The sequence below is a fragment of the Tupaia chinensis genome, unplaced genomic scaffold (assembly GCF_000334495.1).
Source record: "Tupaia chinensis unplaced genomic scaffold, TupChi_1.0 Scaffold146625_1, whole genome shotgun sequence".
NCBI lineage: Eukaryota > Metazoa > Chordata > Mammalia > Scandentia > Tupaiidae > Tupaia > Tupaia belangeri.
In genome coordinates, this window is record NW_006206481.1 from 794,966 (window position 1) to 818,222 (window position 23,257).

At 42.1% G+C, this 23,257-nt stretch overlaps 1 protein-coding gene across 1 annotated transcript in view; it reads left to right on the plus strand.

Annotated features, from left to right (window-relative positions):
- Positions 1-413: 413 nt before the first annotated feature.
- Positions 414-23,257, plus strand: part of NTRK2 (neurotrophic receptor tyrosine kinase 2) — a gene marked incomplete at its 3' end in the record, with an annotated part of 88,637 nt that continues 65,793 nt past the window's right edge. The window contains exon 1 of the mRNA XM_006168991.3: positions 414-995. Coding sequence (XP_006169053.1) covers positions 784-995 — 212 coding nt within the window. The remainder of the gene's footprint in view (positions 996-23,257) is intronic.

Genomic DNA, 23,257 nt, shown 5'->3' on the forward strand with positions numbered 1-23,257 from the left:
CCCTGCTGGGAGTGCCCGCGCCACCTGCCCGCGCCCCCAGCGCCCAGCGGCCGTGGCGGATTCTGCAGCATCATTCGAGGGCCCCGTCGCGGAGCGATCGCCGCCCGCAGTCTCCGCGCCCCCCTTTAAAGGGTCCTTCGCCCGGCCTGTGCCATGGAATCCTATCTCAGGGACCCTTTTCCTACCTCCTCTACCTCGGCCTCAGGCTTAGAGAGAGGGTGGCCACACTGGGGGTCCTGGCGGCGGCAGTGTCCTCGCGGGGCAAGTTGTTCCCAGGGCCGGAGCTGGGCACTCATCCACCCAGTCTCCTGAGTGGGTCCGGGTGGGGGCGAGGCGAACGTGGAGAGAGAGTGTCCCGATTCGTGGTGTGTGGGATCCTGCGCGGAATCTTACGCGTGTGTGTTTATTCTCAGCCCCGAGGTGCGTGCCGGATCCCCGTGCGCGTCTAGCAAGCAGCCTGCGCCCCAGAGAGTACCGGAGCGCCGCGGGTCGGTCCCCGGCGCACCGGGCCATGCAGTGGAGGCCGCGGCGGAGCTCCGAGCGGCGGTAGCGCCCCCTGTGAATTGGCCCGCGATGCCCCGGCCACTGTGAACGGTGCTGCCGGCGGGAATACGCTGAAACCAGGACAAGCTGAGCCTCGGACACAGTCGACTCAGCGCGCCCGCAGCAAGCTCAGAGGACTCGGGAGAGCGGCGAGCGCGGGGAAGGCCTCCCCGCACCGGCTGGGGGGGCCGGCCGGTGCCTCGCGGGGACAGGCGCTCGAGCTGGCACTGGCGGCCAGGGATGTCGTCCTGGACGAGGTGGCATGGACCCGCCATGGCGCGGCTCTGGGGCTTCTGCTGGCTGGTTGTGGGCTTTTGGAGGGCCGCTGTTGCCTGTCCCACGTCCTGCAAATGCAGCGCTTCTCGGATCTGGTGCAGCGACCCTTCTCCTGGCATCGTGGCATTTCCGAGGTTGGAGCCTAACAGTGCAGACCCTGAGAATATCACCGAAATGTGAGTTCCTGGTGCTCTTCCTCCTTCCTTTCCACACCCTTAGGGCCCTGGCTGGCCAGGCAGGGTAGGTCCTGGATGTGAAAGCTGTCCCACATGCGGGGAGAAGTCAGAGACAGAAAGATGCAGAGCTAGTCTGGACCATCTGTCAGTTACCACTTTCACTAGCTGAGGGTTCCTGGCTCAGGGCAAAGTGTGGCACTTTAAAATAAGTTTTAAATATCCTTATACAGATATATGTAGATATAAATATATGTAAATATAAATCTCCTTATACAAATATGTGAAAAATAAATATTCCTTCCTTGTGGAAGGAATCCCAAGTACATTTTATATTACAAAGCTCTCTTAGGTGTGCTTTAGACTTTCCATAGACAATAACTTCCGTTTTGGATGTTCCTTTCATAAAGTACTATAGGTATGTATGTTGTCTTAGAAGTTTCAGTATTATTAACTAGAAAGGAGGTTAAAATAATTAACTTTCTGAGATCTCGTGAAGAAAGTGAGAGTCTCTCCCTTAACGTCTCTCTCTGAGGTTGAGAGTTAACCAATTTCTCTTTTCATTTTATATATCAGATTTTGTTCAGGAGATTGCATCCCGAGATGGCCTTGAAAACAATCTGTAAGAGGAGAAGTTCTGAGTGTTGAAATGCACTCACTCAAAAGAGAAAATGTGATCGTTGGAAGCCTAAAAGCCTGGTCTGATTTAATTTGAACTTGACTTCCCCGAGATATAATTTTGAGACCATTTGGCTTATAAATCCTAATTGCCCATTGAATAATTTCCCAGGACTATGTTGGATGTTCAAGCAGCGGGTAGCACTCTGACCAAGGCTGGCCTTAGCACCAGGACCCTGCATTTCTGGGAATGTTTGAGCTTATCCTGGTCTGATGGAGAGGCAGAACTGTGTATTTTGGCCCTTCTCTGACGCCTGGTGACAAATATATTGCCAGGCAAGAACTCACCAGTCATCTCTAGCATTTCTGGGTCACCTGTACTGAAGATGTTATTATTGCTTTTTCCCCTAGGGACTGTGGCATTTCTACATTTCATTAGCATGAGATTGTACCCATCCAGGGCCAGGGCGAGGAGCATAAGACAAAGTTTCTCCTGTTTTTCTTTCTTGTTTTTACCCTGAGATAGGCAGCCCTGAAAGTAGGGCTTGGGCTGTGGCCTTCCGGTTGGCAAGTGCGCATGCATTTTTTTGCCCCCACAGAAAATGTTCTACCATGTTTCTGCCAACGCAGTTGACGGAGATAACCTGTTTTTTGATGTAAGTAAGACCTTAGACTCCATTGCCTGGAGGGCTAGTGATGGTCACATTGTAAGGCTTGTGCCGGAGGAAATGACAGCAGAGCAGAGCAGAGTGGAGGGGAATGCACAGACCTAGCATAGCTTAGGTGTGCTGGGAGCAGGCAGCTGTCGGGTTGCATCGGGGACGATAGGATTTCTTTTTATTTTGGGGGGTGGGTAGGGCAAGGAGAGCAGCGGCCAGGGCTGGAGAGGAGGGGCTGATAGGGTCTCAACCATGTTGGCCTCGGTCTGGGCTGGCCTGAGCTCGCTTGGCTGGTCCAAAATGATCTGTGGCCTTGCATAAGAATCTTTGTTTTCTTCACGAGATGGGGTGTCAGTGGTCAGACGAGGAGGCCGTATAGGACTCAGACCCCTTCAGACTGTTTTGAGACTGCGAGGAGTACCTTTATGCAGCTGGATTATTTCGTGTGTGTACTGGTTTTTAAATTCTGTATTAGAGCAAGAACGTATAAGGAAGAAAGAAAGGAGACAGGGCTGATCATTTTCACTTTAATTTTGTCCTTTAATAATTTTAAAGCCACATTTGAAAAAAATTTTTCTTTAAATTAAAAAAAATTAATATTTCAAATATTTGTGGTCCTAGCTCCCGGATGTATGTGAAATGAGTAGACCTGAGCAGAGTTGTCTTGTTTCTGTTCTCACAGTTGGGGCTCCTTCTTTTGTATCTGAAAGCAGGTTCCTATTTTCAGACTTTTCATAATGGCCTTAAAAAATATTTACTAACACGTTGTTCACTGTTTCTTATTCTGTCACGGTACTCCTAATTTCTACTTTTAGTTTTCCTTTGATTTGAAAATCCATTGGGATTGAGGAAGTTGAGAGATGCTGAGGGTTAAGTGGTAGGGATGGGGATGAGGTTAGTAATGTTAGCTGGGCCGCATAGATGTGAGCTCTGAGAAAAGGTATGTTTCTCTACTCTGTCCCTCCGCTTCCTTGGAACCCAGTTTACGTCCTGGTGTCTTTAGCTGTAAAACGTATTGCAATACTTATTTGGAAAGCGCTTTGTGTAATTATTTTGAATTCTGCTTTTTTGATCTCAGAGTGACATCAGTGGATGAGCTTGTTTCACTCTCATCCTTACAGGACACCATCTACGCTCTCTTTCTTACATACCAATATTTGCCTGAACAGCTTTGAAATACTTGACCTGTGACTACCAGCTACAGTTGGAACTTAATTGCACCTTTTAAAAATTTTTTTTCCAAACTTTGTTCTTAGAGCCAGTGGTATTCCTAAGCTAAAACTCTGTTTTAGGGCTCTAGCTTCATGGTGTGTCGTTGAAGTTACAGGTTTCTCTTTTTTAGAAATAAAAGTAAAAGAACTGTAATTAGAACTTGCTGAAGCCACAGTTTCTCATAGAATTGTACAAAGCAGTGTATTTGTTAGTATCTAGTCATTAAGCCACTGTGCCAGTAGGAGTCAGAAAGTGCCAATGGCAGACATTTAAAATGTATATATATAATATATATATATATATGTATACATATATATATCATATATAAATAAAGGGGTAGGATTTTTCTTGTGATTTTATGCATATTTTAAGCTCAGCTGACATTTCACTTTCCCACCCATCCCCTGTCTTATAGTCTTGACTCACTAAATGTGATCTACTCAGATCTGTACCTCTCTATCCATCGATATGTATCACACCTGGCTGGCACCACACTGCTGATAAGTGACAACTCCTGTTGATGGAAGTGGTTATTCCATAGTGATGCTAAATTAAACTTAAAAACAATACCAGTGTCACATATAAGTGGAATTCTAGAGTGAAGCCTGTTGTTGGAGTTATGTAACTGACCATTTAAGTCCCAGAGCCAAAGTGTATCGTAAAGGACAAGTTCTTTCTCACCTAAGTGGTAAAGGCATGGTTTAAATAACTCGTGAGTTTTTTTTAAACCCATGGCAAAACACAGAACATAAAACTGTCATCTTAACAGTTGTTAAGTATATAGTTCAGTAGTGTTAAGTGTATCTTCATTGTCGGGAAATAGCATGCATTTTGGCATTGCACATGTTTTATGAAGACCAGTAGGGGTCTTTTTAAAAAAGTGTCTTGAGCGATAATCTCTGATTTGGGGATAATATTTGAAGACAAGTGTAATATTTTTCTCTTAGCAAAACATAAATACAATTTGCAACATTTACTGTCAAAGACCGTGCAATTTATTGTCGGTCTGGTTAAGCAGCTGTAATGTTGTGCCATTAATACATTGATTTTGGCCCTCTCACCTTAATATGCTTTGCCTTTGCAATTAATCTTACTTAAAAAAAATTCTGGCATTCACATGGATTCAGTCAAAGGCATCCATTTTTTTCACTCTGGTATTTACTTCTTAGACCCTCCTTCTGGGTCTAGAACAGTAGAGTTGGGCTTTATGTACATTTAAGAATGTGCATTTAAATCTGGAGTATGGTTACATAAGCCACACTAGACTTGTTAATATAAGGGAGTCTAATTTACATCGTTCATTATTTAATACAACTTGCAAGCTAGAGCTAAAAACATGCAGTCTTCATGGTGAAGGTATTTACAGACTTCAGCCAGCCACAACCAGGTGGAGTCTTTTTGTGTCCTACCTTCAGTCTCTGCAGATTATTGTTACATTGGGTAAAGCAACTGAAAAGCCCTGTGACCCTTCTGACCCTACTTGCTTCCACCTCCCCCCTCCACCACCCATCATTGACTATACAGGAAAATGGGTTTGATTTTTTTCTTCTCCGAAAAGTGATATTTCCTTATGGGAATTCAGAGCGCTAGAGTTAAGAGAAGAGTCTGGGTTATATATTATTACAAGCAAGTAATGGGAAGTTGAAGTGATGTGGTCCCAGTTCCCTGGTGCCGAGTTTAGGTCTGTGTAAGTCTTTCCCTGTTTCTATCCCATAAACCTTTGTTTGTGTCTGTTTCAGTATTCACTTGTAAAGACATTTCTAAGCTGAAAAGTTGGCTGAACAGTTGAGAGTTAAGGTCTCTTTTTCCCTAGGAACTTTCTGTATGATCTCTTTGACCATATCTAGGTCGAAGGAGGATGAAAACCTAGAGTTTTTGTTTAGCTGGGGAAGAGGAATTGAATTTCTTTTTCTTTTTTTCTTTTTTTTGCCTTGGGTACTAAGTAAAGGCCTCCAGTTTTAACTCATTGCTCATCTTGCCTGTTAGGGAAGAAAACATGATCAAACGATCAATGAATCTCATATACAGGCACTATCCCTTAGGCTAACTTGACCACTTCTCTACAGAGCTTCTTGTAAATTCAAAAGCTCTAGGGTAGAATGTAGTTTTGGGGCTGCTGCTCCTTGGGGCAATGCCAAGTGTTGGTCCTTCTTGATGCCTATACATCAATAGGAGGATTTGGGAGAGAGATTATTTTGATATGGCAAACTTTTTACTTGTTTGAGGTGTGTGTATGAGTGAGAAGAAGAAGAAAAAGAAAAAAAAAAAAGAAATTCCTGCACCTTGGATTATTAATAGGTGATTGATCATTTTTGTAATCTACTTGATTGAGCTATTTTAAAACATAGTCCCACTCTGTACCCCCCCCCCCCAAATGGCAGAGATCTGAGCCCTGTGGTAGCTTGATAATTTTAGCTCTACATTTGATTGCTGATCGATCTCCATTAGAAAAGGCAAAGATCCCACATAATCAGGGTGCCTTCTCACCACTTGCTTTGCTCTCTGGGGTGTCCACAGGCCTGGGAAGTCGTAAATATTGATCTGGAAGATGAATGAGTAGAATGCTCCTGAAGTTATAAAAACCTTAAGACGAAGAGTAATGCATGGAGAAGTAATGTATAGTAATGCGCTTTCTTTATGTTTCAGAAATAAAAAGTACATCATGGGAAATTGGAGTCCAGAGACTTCACAGCATATTCTTATTATCTGATCTTGAAGCAGCCTCTGACTGTCTCTGGACCTCAGCTTGTCAGATGTAAACAGAGGGCTTTTCATTTGATGCTCAGACAAGTTTCTTCTGGCTCTGAAGTTCCTTGAAGCTCTGTTTAGGGATAACACAGTTCACACATCAGCTGTGAAGGAAGGAGGTGGTGCCAGGTGCTCAGAGCCTGGCAGGGTGTGAACCTGAAGACCTTTGGTGTCAGAGTGTCATGTGGGCATGTTTTCAAAGTCTGTTCTGAACTTTTCCAAATTATGTCCTTTTTTTCCCCCATAAGGTTTTTGCCATAGGGCAAGTATACTCCCCAGAGAAAGACAGAGAGAGACAGTGAGAGAGAAAGTGAGAAATCATCCCCCAGGGGACATCCATACTGCAATTCCTTCTCCTCCTGAGACTTTTTGGGTATGCAGACACATGCAACAGGCATGATATTCAGGCCTCCATGCCTGGGATTCAAACTGCTGTCAGCCATGTGTGAGTCCAGCACCTTAACTACCATGTCTCCTGCTTGTTTTTTTTTTTTTTTTTAAAGAATTATTTTTTATTTAACTTCATTTATTTACTCATCCATTCCAGTTTGACCAGAGAGGGTCAGAGAAAGAGAGAAAGAAGGAAAGCGAGAAAGCAAGCTGCCAGGTCCAGGACTCGAGCCATGGTCGGCCATGTGGGAGTCCAGCGCCCTTAACCACCACGCCACCCGCCAGTCCCATACCATGTCTTTTTAAATATGAGTTGCTAACAAGGTTGGTGTCATGTTAGTACTGGGACGATGAGTCCAAAGTCATAGGGTCAGTGTTCAGAAGGATCTCTTAGAATCAGGAGAAGGGGCCATAGAAATGATCTGCACCAGCCTTCACTTTGCAAAAACCAAAAACAGTGAAGAGAGTCGCCTAAGGCTGTGACTCAATAAAAGCACCTAGAAGCTCTTTTTCCTAGCATCTGAATGAATGCTATGGACTCTGTTTCAGGTCCTCCCCCCCTTCCCTGTCCTCAGACTGAGTGCCTAACACCAGCCCACCTTTCAGAAGCGTCAGCAATGGGAAGACAAGCTGAGCATGGCTCAGTCTGCAAATCCATCTCTGCAGGAGATGAAGTAATTTAAACGTACATGATCTACTGATCCCAAATCAATGATCTTAGCTTCACATGGAAAGAAAGAGCATTTTTTTTTGTTGGGTTTATTATGAGTGTTTTATTAGTTTTTTCTTTTTTTTTTTTTTTAATTTCGAGTGTTTCTCTTCTTTAGGCCGTTCATATGCAAAAGTTGGGCTGCAAAGAAAAGCCTTCAAGCATTGCAGAGATGAAGGTTGCTACCCTGTGCTTGCTGGGCCATCTTGGCAGGTGGAGAGTGGGGAAGGGCAGGGCAGGCAGAAGAGCAGGGAGGCTGTTGTCCCTGGGGTGTTTGCCACAGTCAAGGGTGGTTATATAAGTAAAGGAAGCCACAGCCCTTTATACACAGCCTGTGTTAGCTTCGATGTAAAACCTGTGGCCAGAGAGTACCTACTTTTTTCTGACTTTTTTTTTTTTTTCTCTTGACTTTTCAGTGCTCAGAAATTGATGATTGAGCTTAGTGCAGAGCCAGTGAGCAAATTTCAGGATTGTTTACTCACATCCAGAATCCAACATGGATTGGATTGGATTGTGTGTTGTTCGTGGCCTGCTCTGAGACTTTTCCAACAAGGACACACTTTGGAGACATACCTTTGGTTTCACTCAGAGTTATCCCCTGGGACCTGAAAGACATTGTATAGACAGCCACATATTTAGATCTCAGATCTCACTCTGAAATAGGTGAGAAGGTCTTGACAGCCTCTGAGGTACTGTCAGGTTAATTAGTTTGCCTGGGGTTTTTGGACTGAGCAAACTAATTAGGGATAGATCCCTATCTAACCTCTGTTTTAGGGCTTTGCTCAACCCAAGCTGCCCAGATTTGGCCTTGAGAACCCAGGCAATTCTGGGAAAGGTTTAGGAATTGATGAGTTAACCCTAGTGGAGTGGGAAGGCGGTAGTTTGGGGCTTCATCTCCTAGCCTTCCCCTCTCATGATCTCCTCCTCCTTCCATTCAGCATCTTTGCAAACTGTTATACTGTCAAGAGATAATTACTTGGGTGCCTTTGGTAATACAGCATCTTCCCATACAGAATAAAATGTTAATAATCACACACCATTTAGAGTACTTTTTATTGCAAGTAAGCACCCATGGCTATTCAGTAACCTATTGTTTTCGGGAATCTTGATATCCCACGAATTATCTAGACATACACACATACACACCCACAAGGATGATGTTTATGTGTGAAATGCATGTCTGTAAATATGTCTATGTACGAAATTCCACTATCTGTGATCCTTGCCATTTAATTATCTTAAATTAAAAAAATATTTCCAATACTTTAGAGTTTACTTCCTTGAATCACTTCTAAATTCTGGTTTTAGTCATTCTAGATTACTCTTGGCTAGGACTTGCTGGTATTTCTCTGAGTACTTGGGCATTAGAGCACAGACCCTGATAGCCAGTAAGGCTACTCAGAGACCCAGTGTGTCCATTTTCTGATTCTTTGGTCAATTCTCAACATACATGAAAAATGTACTTAAACCATGAGATATTGGAAGTTTTAACTTCTGCAGTGCAAAACGACAGGATCTCCCAAATTCTATAGTTGTTTTTACTTCATGTCGTCCAGAGTCCCTTGCTGCAAGGTGGAAGTGGGACTTGTGCCTCTATTCTCCGATGCTTTCTTTAAAAAAAAATATTTATTCCTTTCACTGGGGAGAAAGAAAGAGAGTTGGTCAGTTGCCTCCACCAGGTCCTGATGCCTTAATCCACCCCAAATCTCAGCTGACCTGGATTCATGGGCGCATGTGTCTAGTCCAGCATGCTCAATGAGGTCCTGGGACTTGAACTAAGACCTTTCTTGTATGAATCCAGTTGCATTACCATTGTGCCACTCCATGGCCCCCCCCAAATTCAATAACTTGTTCTCACTGTGAGACAACATGCTTCTCTTCCCCAGTCTTAGATTAATCTAGGCAATGTGTGTACAAAGGTGGGGAGTGTTGAGTGGAAGAGTTTGATGTGGTGGACTCTGAATTTCCTGGCAAGATATGAAACAAAAACAAAAAATAAAACAAAAACAAAAATGCAAGTATTCCCTGCCCTCACCCAAAAGAAAGAAACAAAACTAAAACCAGAATAGTCTTTTTAGTTTGCTACCAGTTTTACTTCAAATCTCTGTTGCTACCACTCTAGACTCAAAAAAATGTCATGAGAGACTGGCCCTTGGATAGTTCTCTCATGTCCGTAGTATTGAGGTACGAATGTTTTGTTCCCCCCAAATTCATACGTTGAAACTTAATCCTCAATGTAGTGGTGTTGGGTGACAGGGCCTTTGTGAGGTGATTAGGTTATGAGGGAGAAATGGGATTATTATCCATGTAAAAGTTGCACTAAAGCTCATTCGTCCCTTCTGTCATATGAGGAAATACATAGAAGGCTCCATCAATGACGAACAGACCCTCACCAGATACCAAATTTGCTGGTGTCTTGACTTTGAATTTCCCAACCTCCAGAACTGTGAACAATAAATTTCTGTTCTTTATAAATGACCCAGTCCGAGCTATTTTTGTATAATAACCTGAACAGACTAAGACACCTGGGTTTGATCATTTGCTTTTGTAAACTCTCATCTTTAGTTTCTTATCTCTGCCCTCCTCCCCCCCCCACCCCCGTTCTCAATTCACAAAAACATACTCAGACAGGAGTTTGACTGCAAAGACCCTTTGGTGGATTGTGAAGAAATCTTGTGTACTCTTTTTAGGTAGATACTTTTTGGGTAGAGCACTATTATTTCAATTGAACTCGACTTTATAATGTTAACGCAAAGAGACACAGAATAGAAACCTGGTATAACTGAAAGGATCCTAGATAGGGAGATGGAGATGGGATTCTTATTCTACAAAGTTTCTGACAGTATCAGAGCCTGGATCCTGGGTGAACTCTCAGCCTCACCAGCCAGTGCGATTTTATTGTGAATCCGGAGGTTGGTACTTGGATGATTGCTACTCCCAGAAAGAATGTGGTCCCCAATCTGTCAGCCACACACTAGTGTTTCTTTTTCTGTTCTGGAATTCACCTTGGCCTCCTCCCTAGGGAAAACCAGGGCCTGCTGCAGTTCGGTTGGTGGCTAAGCAGCAGAAGTTTGACTTGTGGGTTTTCTCTTGGTCCAACTCCACAATTCAGGCCAGACAGTCTTGCAGGTCACCATGTTCCAGCCGACCTGGGTGGCAGTCTTTTCATGAGTTCCCACTAATAAAAGCAAATTGTCATCTTTTTTTTTTTTTTTTCTTTTACTGGGGAAAGTTTTATTAACGTGTAGTCCACCTGCACTTTAAGTAATTGTATCAACTAATTCAATGTTCTTACTTGATCAGAACACTCAATCTGTGTGTGTTAACAGCACACACATATCGGCCCACTCCCGGTTTACTTCAGTGGATGAGATTCAAAGTATTTTCTTACTGGCCTTTTTGGCCTGTCTTTACCTTCTGTGACTCCCATTGCAAAAGCTTTCACCAAGATCAAATCTCATTTTTATGCCTATCAAGTCTTCTTTTCATTTTTGCTGGAGTGGTTTACCATGTTTTCAAATTGGCATGTGGGCTGACTACCATGACTGACTTTCATGCAAGCATGAGTTCAGTTCCTCCAGTGAAACTGAGGGTGCTGGGATGCTTCAGATGAAGAGTCTTTACTGAGGCAAGGAACCCCTGATGGCTTCTATCTACTGGGAGAGACAGATGCATCTAAAGACTCCCCATAGTAGGAGGCATCGATGTGTAGATTGGATCTGAGCAACCCCCATCCTTACTCCTGTGGTGGCAGGAACCTAGTCGAATTTTGTTATTTCTGGGTCAAATAATTTTTGTTTTGCTTGCGCTACTTTCACTTACATCACATAACCGCAAGTTGTCTGGGTGTACAACTAACAGTTTTCTTTGATTACAGTGGAAGAGCTGCAGTGCCTTTTAACTGAAGCTGATTACCTTTATTACAGGTTTCATCTTCTTCAACATTTCTCTATTAATAACTTTCCCTCTCTCTCTCTCTCCTGTGTTTTCAGTTTTTTTTTTTATCATTTGACATGTAAAGATCATAATTTATGCAGGACACCTTTCTGTTAGTAGTTTTCATTTTTTTTAAAAACATTATTTACTTAATTTATTATTATTTTAATTTTCTTCATAAAAAATGAGGGCACATGCACTCACCAGAGAGAAACGGAGAGAGAGATAGTGAGAAAGCAAGCTGCCAGGTCCAGGACTTGAACTGTGGGTTAGCCATGTGGGAGTCCAGCATCCCAACCATAATGCCACCTGCTGGCCCCTAGTAGTTTTCCTGTAACACTGTTCCTTCCTTCTTCTGTTCCTCTTTAGTCACTGTCCTTCTTCCTCCTCCTTCAAAGCTAAATCTTAGAAGATAGATCTGTATTAATTATGTCTATTTCTTCACCTCCTAATCCAGTCTTGCGCCACTGCTTCATCAGACTAATTCTACCACAGTCCCCAAAGACCTTCAGGGGCCATATTTCTCTGTCTCTTATTTGACTTGTTAGTAGAGTTTGGCATCATTTCACAATCCCTCCTTTTTGAAACATCCTTTCCCTTTGATCTTGGTGTCAATACACTTTTATTTTGTTTTGTTTCCCCCCTACCTCTCTTACTCTTATTTGTGGAATCCCTTCTCTCTGTTTCTACTGTAAAAGTAGGTGTCCCTTGGCCCAGCAATGCTGTACTCCATAGCTGGGACGCTTTGGAGGCCTGGATTCAGTTGTCGATCCTATCGCTGTGTGTGGTGTGTGTGTCTGTAATCACAAGGACTTGGGAGGCTGAGGGAAGATGATCATGAACTCAAGGCTGGTCTGGGCAACAAAGCAAGACCCTGTCTAAAGACAAGGCAGCGGTAAGTGGTAGCACCTGCCTGTAGTTCTAGCTCAGAGGCTGAGTCAGGAGGATTGCAACACTTCGAGCCTCTGCTTTTCAAACAATGACAACAAAATGTTGATGTCTCTTGGGTTACTGTCTTATGGCAGCTTCTGTTCCTGGGCTATCCCTGGGCTATGTCATACTCATTCATGATGTCTTTCCAATGGTGTACTAATCTGTCCTCATCAGCCATCAGTAATGAACTTTGAACTCATGTACCCAACTGACTACTGAACAACCCTCTTGGACATGTGAAAGTGTCACATTTTAAACTTTCAAAATAAATTCATCATTGCTGTCCCAAAGCCATCTCCAGTGTTCCTCATCTTAATGAATGGCACCACGTCCACTCAGTAATTCCAGTCAGAAACCTGACTCCTGTCTTGTTAACCCCTGTACTTATTTACCTATTAAGTTTTGTCAATTCATGTTCCTAAATATTTACAACATGTATCCTTTTTTTCTATCTATATTTAAGCACTCATTCTTTCTTTCAACAAACCTTGGTTGGGGTCCCTTCTGTGTCAGGGACAATGCTAAATGCTTTAGATGTGGTGGGTAAGACTGACCTGGTCTCCTATTACCAAGCTTACAGTCCGAGAGGGAAACAAGCATCAATTATGTACTTACATAAAAATAATTTAATTCAGGCCACATCATCTTTTGCCTAAAGTGCTGCAATAGCTTCCTACGTTGTATTCCCATTTCCAGTTGTACCCTCTCTCTACCCAGATGTCACGCTGTTGCTGGAGTGGTCTTTTCAAAATGCTGAGCTTATCATGTCACTGCTTATCATTGCCCTGTGGCTCCTCGCGTCTCTTAAAATAAAGCCCAACGCTGGTTTTTTTTTTTTTTTAATTTCAGTTTTTAAACAATATAACCAGATCATCACTATATTGCTGTATAAGAAGGCACAGAGCTATTAAATGCACCAGAATACACCGACTGGCATAATCATCTCTTTCTACACCAGCAGATCTATAAAGGAGAACAAATTATAACTGGAAGCTTGCATGGTGATCTTGGAATTAGAGCAAGGGCATTTAATTCTGCATTTAAAATGTTAAATGGCATTAAGCTAAGCTTGCCCAAGGCATCCATCTCCATAATGGGAGAGCCTTCACAAAGGAAATGGAGAACTTGAAGTACTTTGGCCCAGACCTGTGTCCCCTGGATGGAAACTCCTTTTTTACTCTCCTTCTTTCACTGCCCAGCACCAATTCTGATTGACGCATTTCTTTTTTTGGAAAGGTTAGTGCCTTTGGCAGAGATTTCTCAAGCCTGGAGCCTTTCAGATTCTTTCAAGTGATTTTGCACATCATCTTTTCTCAGAAATGCATTAATTTTATTGTGTAGAGTTTTATTAGTAGTAAAAAGTAACATATGAATGTGATAAGAAATGTGAGCACCACAGAGGAATGTATTACAAAAAGTTAGTTTCTTTCTACCATGTACTCCAACTCTCCAATTCCTTAGCTCTCTATTCTAGTCATGATTCCTGATTTTAGTGTGTTTTCTTCCCCAAATAATTGGCATACGTACCTACTTACATGCATATTGTATGAGTAGGTGTTTTTTGTTTATACACAAACAAGGGCACTCTATGCCTACTGTTTTACATCTTGATGCTTTTCACTCAACAATGTCTTAAAAATGTTTCCATGGGGGGACCAGCAGTTGGTGTAGTGGCTATGTCGCTGGACTCCCATGTAGTCAATCACGGTTCGAGTCCCAGACCCGTTAACTTAAACTCGCACCAGGTGCGTGTGCGTGCCTGCCCAAGATCCTGAGAGGAGAATGGAGGAGAAGAGATAGAGGCGTGAACATCCCACTGGGGGCAGTGGGGGGGGGTGATTTCTCACTTTCTGTCTCTCTCTCTCTGTCTTTCTGGCAAGTGCATGTGCCTTACAGCAAAAATCTCTCCAAAAAGAAAAAAAGTAAAAAACAAAACAAAACAAAACAAAACAAAACAAAACAAAAACTTTCCACAGGGACCAGCAGATGGTGTAATGTTTACATCACTGGACTCCCACAGAATTGGACTGTGGTTCAAGTCCTGAACTTGGCAGCTTGAAACTCACGCTGAGTCTATGTGTGCATGTGCCTAGAATCCTAGGAGGAGATTGGAGGAGAAGGGGCTGTGGCGTGGCCATTCCCCTGTGGGGGTGATTTCTTGCTTTCTGTCCCTCTGTCTCTCTGGCGAGTGCATGCTCCCTATAGCAAAAGTCTCTCTTAAAAAAAAAAAAAGTTTCTCTAACAGCACATGTACACCAGCCTCGTTTTCTTCATGGCCACATAGTAATCCATTAGATGCATAGACTCTACTTCATTGCCTAAATCTCCTCTTGAACACTGAGTGTGCTAATTCTTGCACATATGCATGGCTTTATCTATAGGAAACATTTCTAAAATTGGAATTGCAGGAACATTTGCAAAGCATTTGTGATTTTTATAAATATTCCCAAGTTGTCCTGCAAAGACAATAATTGTTATTGTTTTTCCCACAAAAACCGGTAGCGCCTGTTTTCTTCAACTAAACCAATACTATTCGCCATCAAACCTTTTGACCTTTTTCAGTTAGATTCCTGGGAAAAATGTCTCAATTGTTTTATTTTGCAATTCTGCACAATAGTTCTCCTGTAGCTGCAGGGGATGGTTTCCAAGACCCCCATGGGGTGCCTGAAACTTTGTGTAGACTGAGCCTCTACATACATACTGATGGTAACAGTTACAAATTAGGCATTTGTAAATTCAGTAAAATAATGATAAATTAGGCCAGGTCAGAGAGTAATAACAACAACTAATAATAAAATAGAATAATGATAAGAATATACGGTAAATGAAAAGTTTTATACATATGATCTCTTTCATATTTCATAAACTCATAAAGTTTCTTATTTTACTATAGGCATTATTCTTGTGAGGAGATGAAGTGAGGCAACAGGCATTGTGATATATCCTTTAAAATTGATGAATTGTTTCTCTTTTGCTGTGGACTGGACTGCCGAAGTCTCTCTTCTGTTGTGTTTGGCAATGTGATCCGAGGAGGAGTATTCTATTCAGGTGTATGAAGAAAAGTATCTCCTTTTTCACAGGTGGTTCAGTAAAAGGGAGGATCCCAGAGAGACTTATAATACTAGAATATTTCAGAACTGTAATTCTAGACCTGTCTAGATTGTCCGGGAGGGTGGAGATAGAGGAAGAGAGGAAGAAATAAGTTGGAAGAAAGTAAGAAGGAGAATAAAAAAAAGATTTTGCCAGTGATCTGAAGATGGAAGTGGGGTGGCTATAGAGTTAAAAAAACATTCCTGGCTGACAGAGATAGGGGTGTCGGGGATGGAGCTGGGGTGGGGACCCTGCCTCAGTGTCCCTTACGCCAGGGATCTGAAGATGGAAGTGGGGTGGCTGTAAATAGTAAATAAAATGGAATCAACTAAAAAAAAAAGAAAAACAAAAGAAAATTGATGAATTATTTCAGGGATTTTTTAAATTGAAATCTTTCGAGACAGCTGATGACTGCTGGTGACTGAAATATGAACTGATGCCACGAATAAGAGGGGACTACTGTAATTGTGATTTGGGTTGAAAGTCTTTTTTTGTATGTATGTAAGTCATATGAATGTAATTTTTTAAGTGACCTATGGTGTCATATCTGTTAGCTCCCGTTTTATATTAGTGTTCATAATTTCTATTGGGTTAATGACTTTTTCAAGAAATTGATTCATAAGATCCCTTCTAACAATAAGAAACTTGGCCTAATATTTTGCTTGTCTCCTGATACTGATTTTTGATTATGATTCTCCTTTTCTTCCTCATTTTCCTTCTTTTTTTCTCCTACTTTCTCTTCTTTTTTTCTCTTTTTCCTACACTTCCTCTTTGTAAAGCAGAATTACATTTTTCGTAGTAAAATGTATTCATTATTGGGACCAACAGTTAACGTAATGGCTATGTTGCTGGACTCCCATGTAGTCCACCGTGGTTCGTGTCCCGGATCCAGTGGCTTAAAAAAACTCATGCTGGGTGCGTGTACTTGGGTTTGCAAGATCCCGAGAGGTGAATGGAGGAGAAGGGATTGCGGTGTGGCCATCCCCTCTGGGGGGTGATTTCTTGTTTTCTGTCTCTCTGTCTTTCTGGCGAGTGCCCGCGCCCTATAGAAAAGACCTCTCAAAAAAAAAAAATTCATTATTTTATTGCTTCTATGTTGTAAATGTGGCTAAGAAGAGTTTTCTCCTCTCTAAGACTATAGAACGAGTGTTCTTTGTTTTTCTCTACTACTTTTGCTATTTCATGGTTTTGTATTTAAAGCTTTACTCCATCTAGATTTTTTTTTGAGAGGTTTTTTTGGTTTTTTTTTGTTTGTTTTTGTTTTTGTTTTTTACTATAGGACGTGTGCTCTCACCAGAAAGACAGAAAGAGACAGAGAGACAGAAAGTGAGGAATCACGCTCCAGGGGGGATGGCCACGCCACAATTCCTTCTCCTCCATTCTCCTCTCGGGATCTTGGGCACACATGCACATGCGCCCGGCATGAGTTTAAGCCACCTGGTCTGGGACTCCAACCGTGGTCGACTACATGGGAGTTCAGCGACATAGCCATTACACTAACTGCTGGTCCCTACTCCATCTAGAATTTTAGAATATAAAGACTGGGTCAGCTGGTGGCATGGTGGTTGGGAAGGCTGGATCTTACATGGAAGACTGCATAGTCTGAGTTCCAGAACCCTGTGAAACACTCTGAGTGCATATGTGTGTGCCCAAAAATCTCTAAAGGTAAAATGGAGGAAAAGGGATTGTGTCGTGATCATTTCCCATGGGGGATGCTTTTTCACATTCCCTCTCTCTGCCTCTCTCTGGCAAGCACATGTGTCCCTCTGGCAAATTTTAAAAAATTTAAAAGAGTAATATAGCAACTGCTTTATTTATTTATTTATTTTTAAGAATGCTAATAGCCAATCAGGTTTCTTTATACTAAGGTATTTAATAATACCTTTCTCTCGATAATTTAAAATAACAATTGGGCTAAATGGGAAGATCATCTTTATATTTGGATCTATTTAGGGACCTATCTAATTCCATGAACTGGTCTGGCTATTTACATGTCAGCACTAAACTTTGATTTCCTACAAATTCTTATTATTGTATTTTTCTGCGTGTAATATTTTTCAACTTGAAATAGTACTACGGTCTCTTCTTTCAGAATTTCCAGCACTATTCTTGCATAATAATTTTTCCATATGCAATTTAGGAACTACTTGTCTAGCTTCCCCCACTTTTTACTGGTGTTTTAATTAAGATAGCATTATATTCATATATTAAAGTTTCATAACTTCTTTTTTTTTTGAAGAGTTTTTTTTTTTTTTTTTTGTTATAGGGCACATGCACTCACCAGAAAGAAAGAGAGAGAGAGACAGCGAGACAGAAAGCGAGAAATCATCCCCCAAGGGGGATGGCCATGCCACAGTCCCTTCTCCTTCATTCTCCTCTCAGGATCTTGGGCACACACACACACACACACACACACACACACTCGTCCGGCGTGATTTTAAGCCACTGGGTCTGGGACTCGAACCGTGGCTGACTACACGCGAGTCCAGTGACATAGCCATTACGGTAACTGCTGATCCCAAAGTTTCATAACTTCTTAACAAGTCTTAAGAGCCATGTGTCCTCAGATTGTAGGCCATTTCTCTTGCCTCATTTCTTGCCCCTCTCTTTCTTTTCTTTCCTTTTGTTTTAGGGATTTTTGCTATGGTGTGTGTATTTGCCAAAGAGAAAGACAGAAAGCAAGAATTCACCCCCACCCCCGCAGGGGGAATGGCCACGCTGTAATCCTTTCTCCTCCATTCTCCTCTTGGGATTTCGGGCATGCACATACATGCACCCAGTGTGAGTTTCAAGCTGCTGGATCTGGGACTTGAACCACGGTTGACCATGTGGGCGTCTGGTGTCTTAATACCATCTGCTGGCCTCACCTCTCTCTTTTTTCAATGCCACTAAGTCCAAGCTTTCACCTGCTTTGCGGAGTCACTTTCTTACTCCTGTCCCAGGCTTTACGTAGGCTCTGCATTAGCACTGATTCCCTGCCTTCTGTCTTTGCCTGACTCCTCTGCTTATCCTGGGGGCCTCAGCTCCAATGTCACTTCCACTATTCCCCTACATTCAGGCTATGTCTTCTCCACCATGTGCTTTTATAGCGTTCTTCCCTCCCCAACTCCCTCTGTGTCTCCTAATCATGACACAGGTCATTTAGTATCATAAGTGTACACCTTTTGGGGCCAGATGGAGGCACAGTGTGGTGAAAGGTGATACTCTGTAAGGCAGTCTTATAGGGGAAGGTTCCTGATTCAAATCTGGAGACCTTCCTAAGGATGCTAGGCATATACTTGCCTATGTTTCCAAGCTGGCTCAAGGACAGAGTGGATTGTGGTATCAGGACCCTGTTGGGGGTGCTATTGCTCTTTCTCTTTCTTGCTTACAACATAAATAAATAAATAGACTTAAAAAAATAAGTGCTTGCCTTTGTACCTGTCTGTAGGCACCATGAGGATATAAAGTACATATGGCAGAGACCATATGGATCTTGTTTACTGCTCTTTCTCAGAGCCTAGCACAATATCCTCATTCTCCACATTGTACACATGCACATGGCTATACCCACACTCCACAAGAGCACCACACGCCACATATGTGAATGTATCATTTAGAATTCCAAATAAGAGTGTTCATTAGTTGGTCTCTGCACTGTCAGTATGTAAATCTCTAGGCATGACTGTTCTGAAATCAACAGGTTAAGATGTTGTTTATATAAATAACCTTTATGGAATTGAAGTGCACAGTGTTCATTGCCGGTAAGAAATCAGTTAGTTATGGAAAGGGAAAAAGGCAAAGCTTTGATGAGCAGGCTGATTGTGTAACTAACGGGAAGGAGGGACAGTGAATGTGAGCAAATGGTTGGAGAGAAATGCACAACGGGCAAGCTTGATGGTGGAGGAGAATCCAGGGGAACATAGTCATCATTCCAGGGACAGCGGATCTGCAACAAACCAATAGGTCTAATGAGAAAGATTTGTGCCTTTTCTGTTGTGTGATAGCTAATAATGGATATCCTTGTGGATCAATTGCAGTTTTCCCTGCGACGGCATTTATGGTGTTTCACTTAAAAAGCGATTCTGGTGTGAGGTTTCAGATGTGATTTATCTTGTAGGGTGGATGATAGAGACTGTTCATTTTTCTCAAAGAACTGCAAACACCAGGAGTATAAAAGGATAGTGTGTCAAGTCCAGTTAAATGTACCAGCTGATACATGTGCTTTTGTGCCTTTGCAATCAACATGCGTTGGGCTGATCTTGTGCCTGTTTCATGGGGCTTCCTTTATGTTTATAATAAACACTATCAGGCAGCTGAGAAATTCTGATCATTTGTAAAACTGATCACAAAACAACTGATAGACATATGAGACTGGAAGGCTTTTAAAAATAGAGTGGGGAAGTCTATAGGTGAACAGATTGTGTTGCATAATCCCAAAAGATAATTCTCCCTTGAGATAAATAGCATCCATTTATTTGTGTTTACATGATACAGTATGCTCATAATATACATAAAATAAAAATGGGTTAGACTCCATATGTATTTTAAAAGTTACACTTTTAAAAAGGAATAGACATTATGGAACCAGCGTGTGATGCATAATTCTGACGAGAAAAGTCTTATTTTGGGTCGAGACACACTGGGTCTCATAGCAAACCTAAGTGCCTGTCTGAGATTTTTAAATTTTTTAATCTTTTGCCAGAGGATGCATGGGCTCAAGGGGGCAGAGGGGAAGCATCCCCTAATGAATGCAATGTGGTGATGATAATGCAATCCTTTCTCTATTTCTCCATCTCCTCCGGATTTGGCACACACACACACACACACACACACACACACACACAGTGTTTTCAAGCTGCCATCAAGAGCCAGGACTTAAACCATGTGGGCTCTGGCTCCCAATGCACAATGCTCGATTATTGCACTGCAGGGCTGACCCTTGTCTGGGATTTTAATTCTTAGTCATCTCATCTATTCTTTCAGGGGATTTCTCTCTCACCAATAAAAGGTGTCTCCTAGTCCTGAACTCTTGGGTGCCTTGAGGGTGTTAATGAGATGTTTACTTACCTAGCCTACCCTAAAATCCACTCTGTCATTGTCCTTTCATTGCATTTTATATCTATCTATGTGCAGTTCAGAGGACTGATAGATACTCACTTGACAAAGTCATGTTTTTCTCATGGATAGCTCAAATGGAGCCCAGGAATTCACTGTTTATATATGTATTGATTGACTGATTCATTATTCATTCATTTAATCAGTTAATCAACAAATATGTTTTGAACATATCTTCACATCTGGCACTTTTCTGGGTTCTGGGTAATAAGACTTATATCAGTTTCGACCATTTGTACCTTTTCTATGGCCTGTTTCAAGGACATACATAGAGTTGGCAGTTGGATCACCCCACCCTTCTCTCTCCCAGAAATTCAAGGGACCTCATATGCAGATGTATAGACAGTTTGGTGCATAGACGATCCAGACCATGCATCCTGGTGTTGCTAACACTACCACAGACAGAAATTTTGGGCCTCTTCCCCAATAAGGTCATGGCTGGTGGTGTGCGTGTTCATGGCATGGCACACTCTCAAGAGAACTGACCCAAGGAAAAGCACAGACCCTCAGAGTGGACTCAGTCTTTGAGTAGGAAATCCCTGGGTACTTGGTCAAGAAGGATGTGGCTTCCAGGTGGGAGCATCTTGTTATCTCTGTGTACGCCTTAACGTACATAGAGGAACTTGCTGAAAGAAGTTCCTTTGGACCCAGAGTCCAAAGCTAACGGGGCTGCAGACCAGACTGATCAGGTCTTGTGGTCTGCCCTCTGCATCATCCCAGTTTTGAGCTACTGAAGGTGGTCTGGGATAGGGGAACTGGAGAGCATATATCCTAGGGACATGCAGAGGGGATGGGAGTAGCCAGTCTCACCAGACTGCTCCTTTGCAGTGCTCAGCCTTCTCCAGGGGACTTGAAATATCAGGTATGTGTTTCCAACAAGGACAGCATGTGTTGAATTCTCCCCCAACAAGCTTTATGATATTATTACCCAGAGATCCCAGGCAAAGAAGAGATCTGTCCTCAGCAGCTAACAGGGTTTGTAAAGTATCATTAGCTACCAGTGTTCACTTTTTTCTCTTACCATCTCATGCAATGTTTGAAGAGTCAGCTTATTATGAATAAATACTTTTTTTTTTTTTTAACTGGCACCCTACCAGGATCCTAGATGGTAAGAACTACACAAAACATTTCTTTCTTTTCTGGAGTTTTGTCTGTCCCCCTCTCCCCCCCAAGTCATTGACTTTGTTAGCTGACAAGTATAGGTGGGTTGACAAAATAAGATAAATTAATTTTACATTTTTGGGGGGAGTTTGCATAGGATTACTTGGTGTGCTAGGAATGTGGTCTGCCTTTGCTACTTTGGATGAATTACTAAATTTTTCTGTGTCTCAGATTTCCCATCTGAATATGGGAACAATAATAGAACCTTTCTCATGGGTTTTTGTGAGGATCAAATGAGCCAAGACATGTTAAGTGCTTATCATGGTGCATGACACCCAGTTGGTGCACTGCTGTTAGTTTTTATTTTGTGTGCCTATTATTAACTATTTTAGAGGTGAGTAGATACTGTAAGGCTGGGGAGGACTAAAAAGCAAAAAAACATCTGCCTTGAGTGTGGCATTGAGCAGGTGCTGGGGTTAAGAGGACAGATATAAGGTGTGTTCATTTCCTTTTTACAACCATTACATGCCTGTTGGTTGGTTCGTGGGTTATTCTAATCTTGTAGAACCTGGTGTGCTCAGAGGATTGGGAGATTGACCATTTATGTGCTGAGCACTCATGAGCCAGATTTAGCCATGTTATCTGGATCACAGTCTTTGTTCTGCAACTTTGCTTTGCTCGATAGTTCCAGCTCATTTTATTTTTCATGTCATGTATAATATAGGGTTGTCGGGAAAGTCATGACGCATTTTTGCATAGAAAAACAAAAAAATAATGGCATGATTTTCCTGACGACCTAATAGTTCTGCTGGATCCTGGAAGTTATCAGTCCGTTTGTGCTCTTTCAACTGTCTTTCTCATTCTTTTTTTTAAAAAAATAACTAAAAATGTTAAGGTTTTGTTTATTCTTGGGGATACAATATGGTTTTTCAGCCCAAATCCTGGACCAGGTGGCTTGAAAAAGTCACTGGGCACTTGTATGTGCATATCCAAAATCCCAAGTGGAAAGCAGAGGGGAGGGATTGCAGCATGTTCATCCCTCCTGTGGGGTGATTTCTCTCTCTTTCTCTCCTTGGCAAGTGCATGCTCCTATAGCAAACTAAAAGATAAAAAAGAAGACTTCTTTGTATCCATTTCCAACAACCCTTGGCAATCACCATTCTACAGTGTAGCTCTATGAATTTGACTACTCTAGATATCTCAAAAATGTGTGCCTTTTTGAATGAAATATCCTGTGATATTTACAAGCTATGTATTTATGATTTTAAAATGTAGTCATGCTCCCCCCCCCAAATAACTTCTTTTTATCATGCACTTACATGACCACTTACAATTGGGACCCATTTCCACTAACATCTTTGTAGTTTAACTCTGAAGGAAGTAATCTCTGGCCCTCAAGAAAAACGACTAAAGGTTAATATTAGACCAAAGATGGAATTGGAAGTGTTCCTCACATTCTTCACACTCTCTCCTCACTCCAACAACCTATATATAAATGTGGGTGTAAGAATTGTGCCAAAGAGACAGGGAAGGCCTGCTAACAAACAGACCTTCCCCAAGATCCAAAAATTTTACCACTTGAAGTATTCTCCTTTCTTGACATTATGACTGATGCTCATTTTTTCTCTGTGTGTGCCACACTTGATCTATCTTGAAGCTGGAATAGAAATATTAGTTCCAAAACTTCTCTTTGCATGGAATGGTTTGGCCTGACCAGATAACAAAAGCTTTCAAAACTCTCTCTATCTCTCTTTATATATATATATATATAT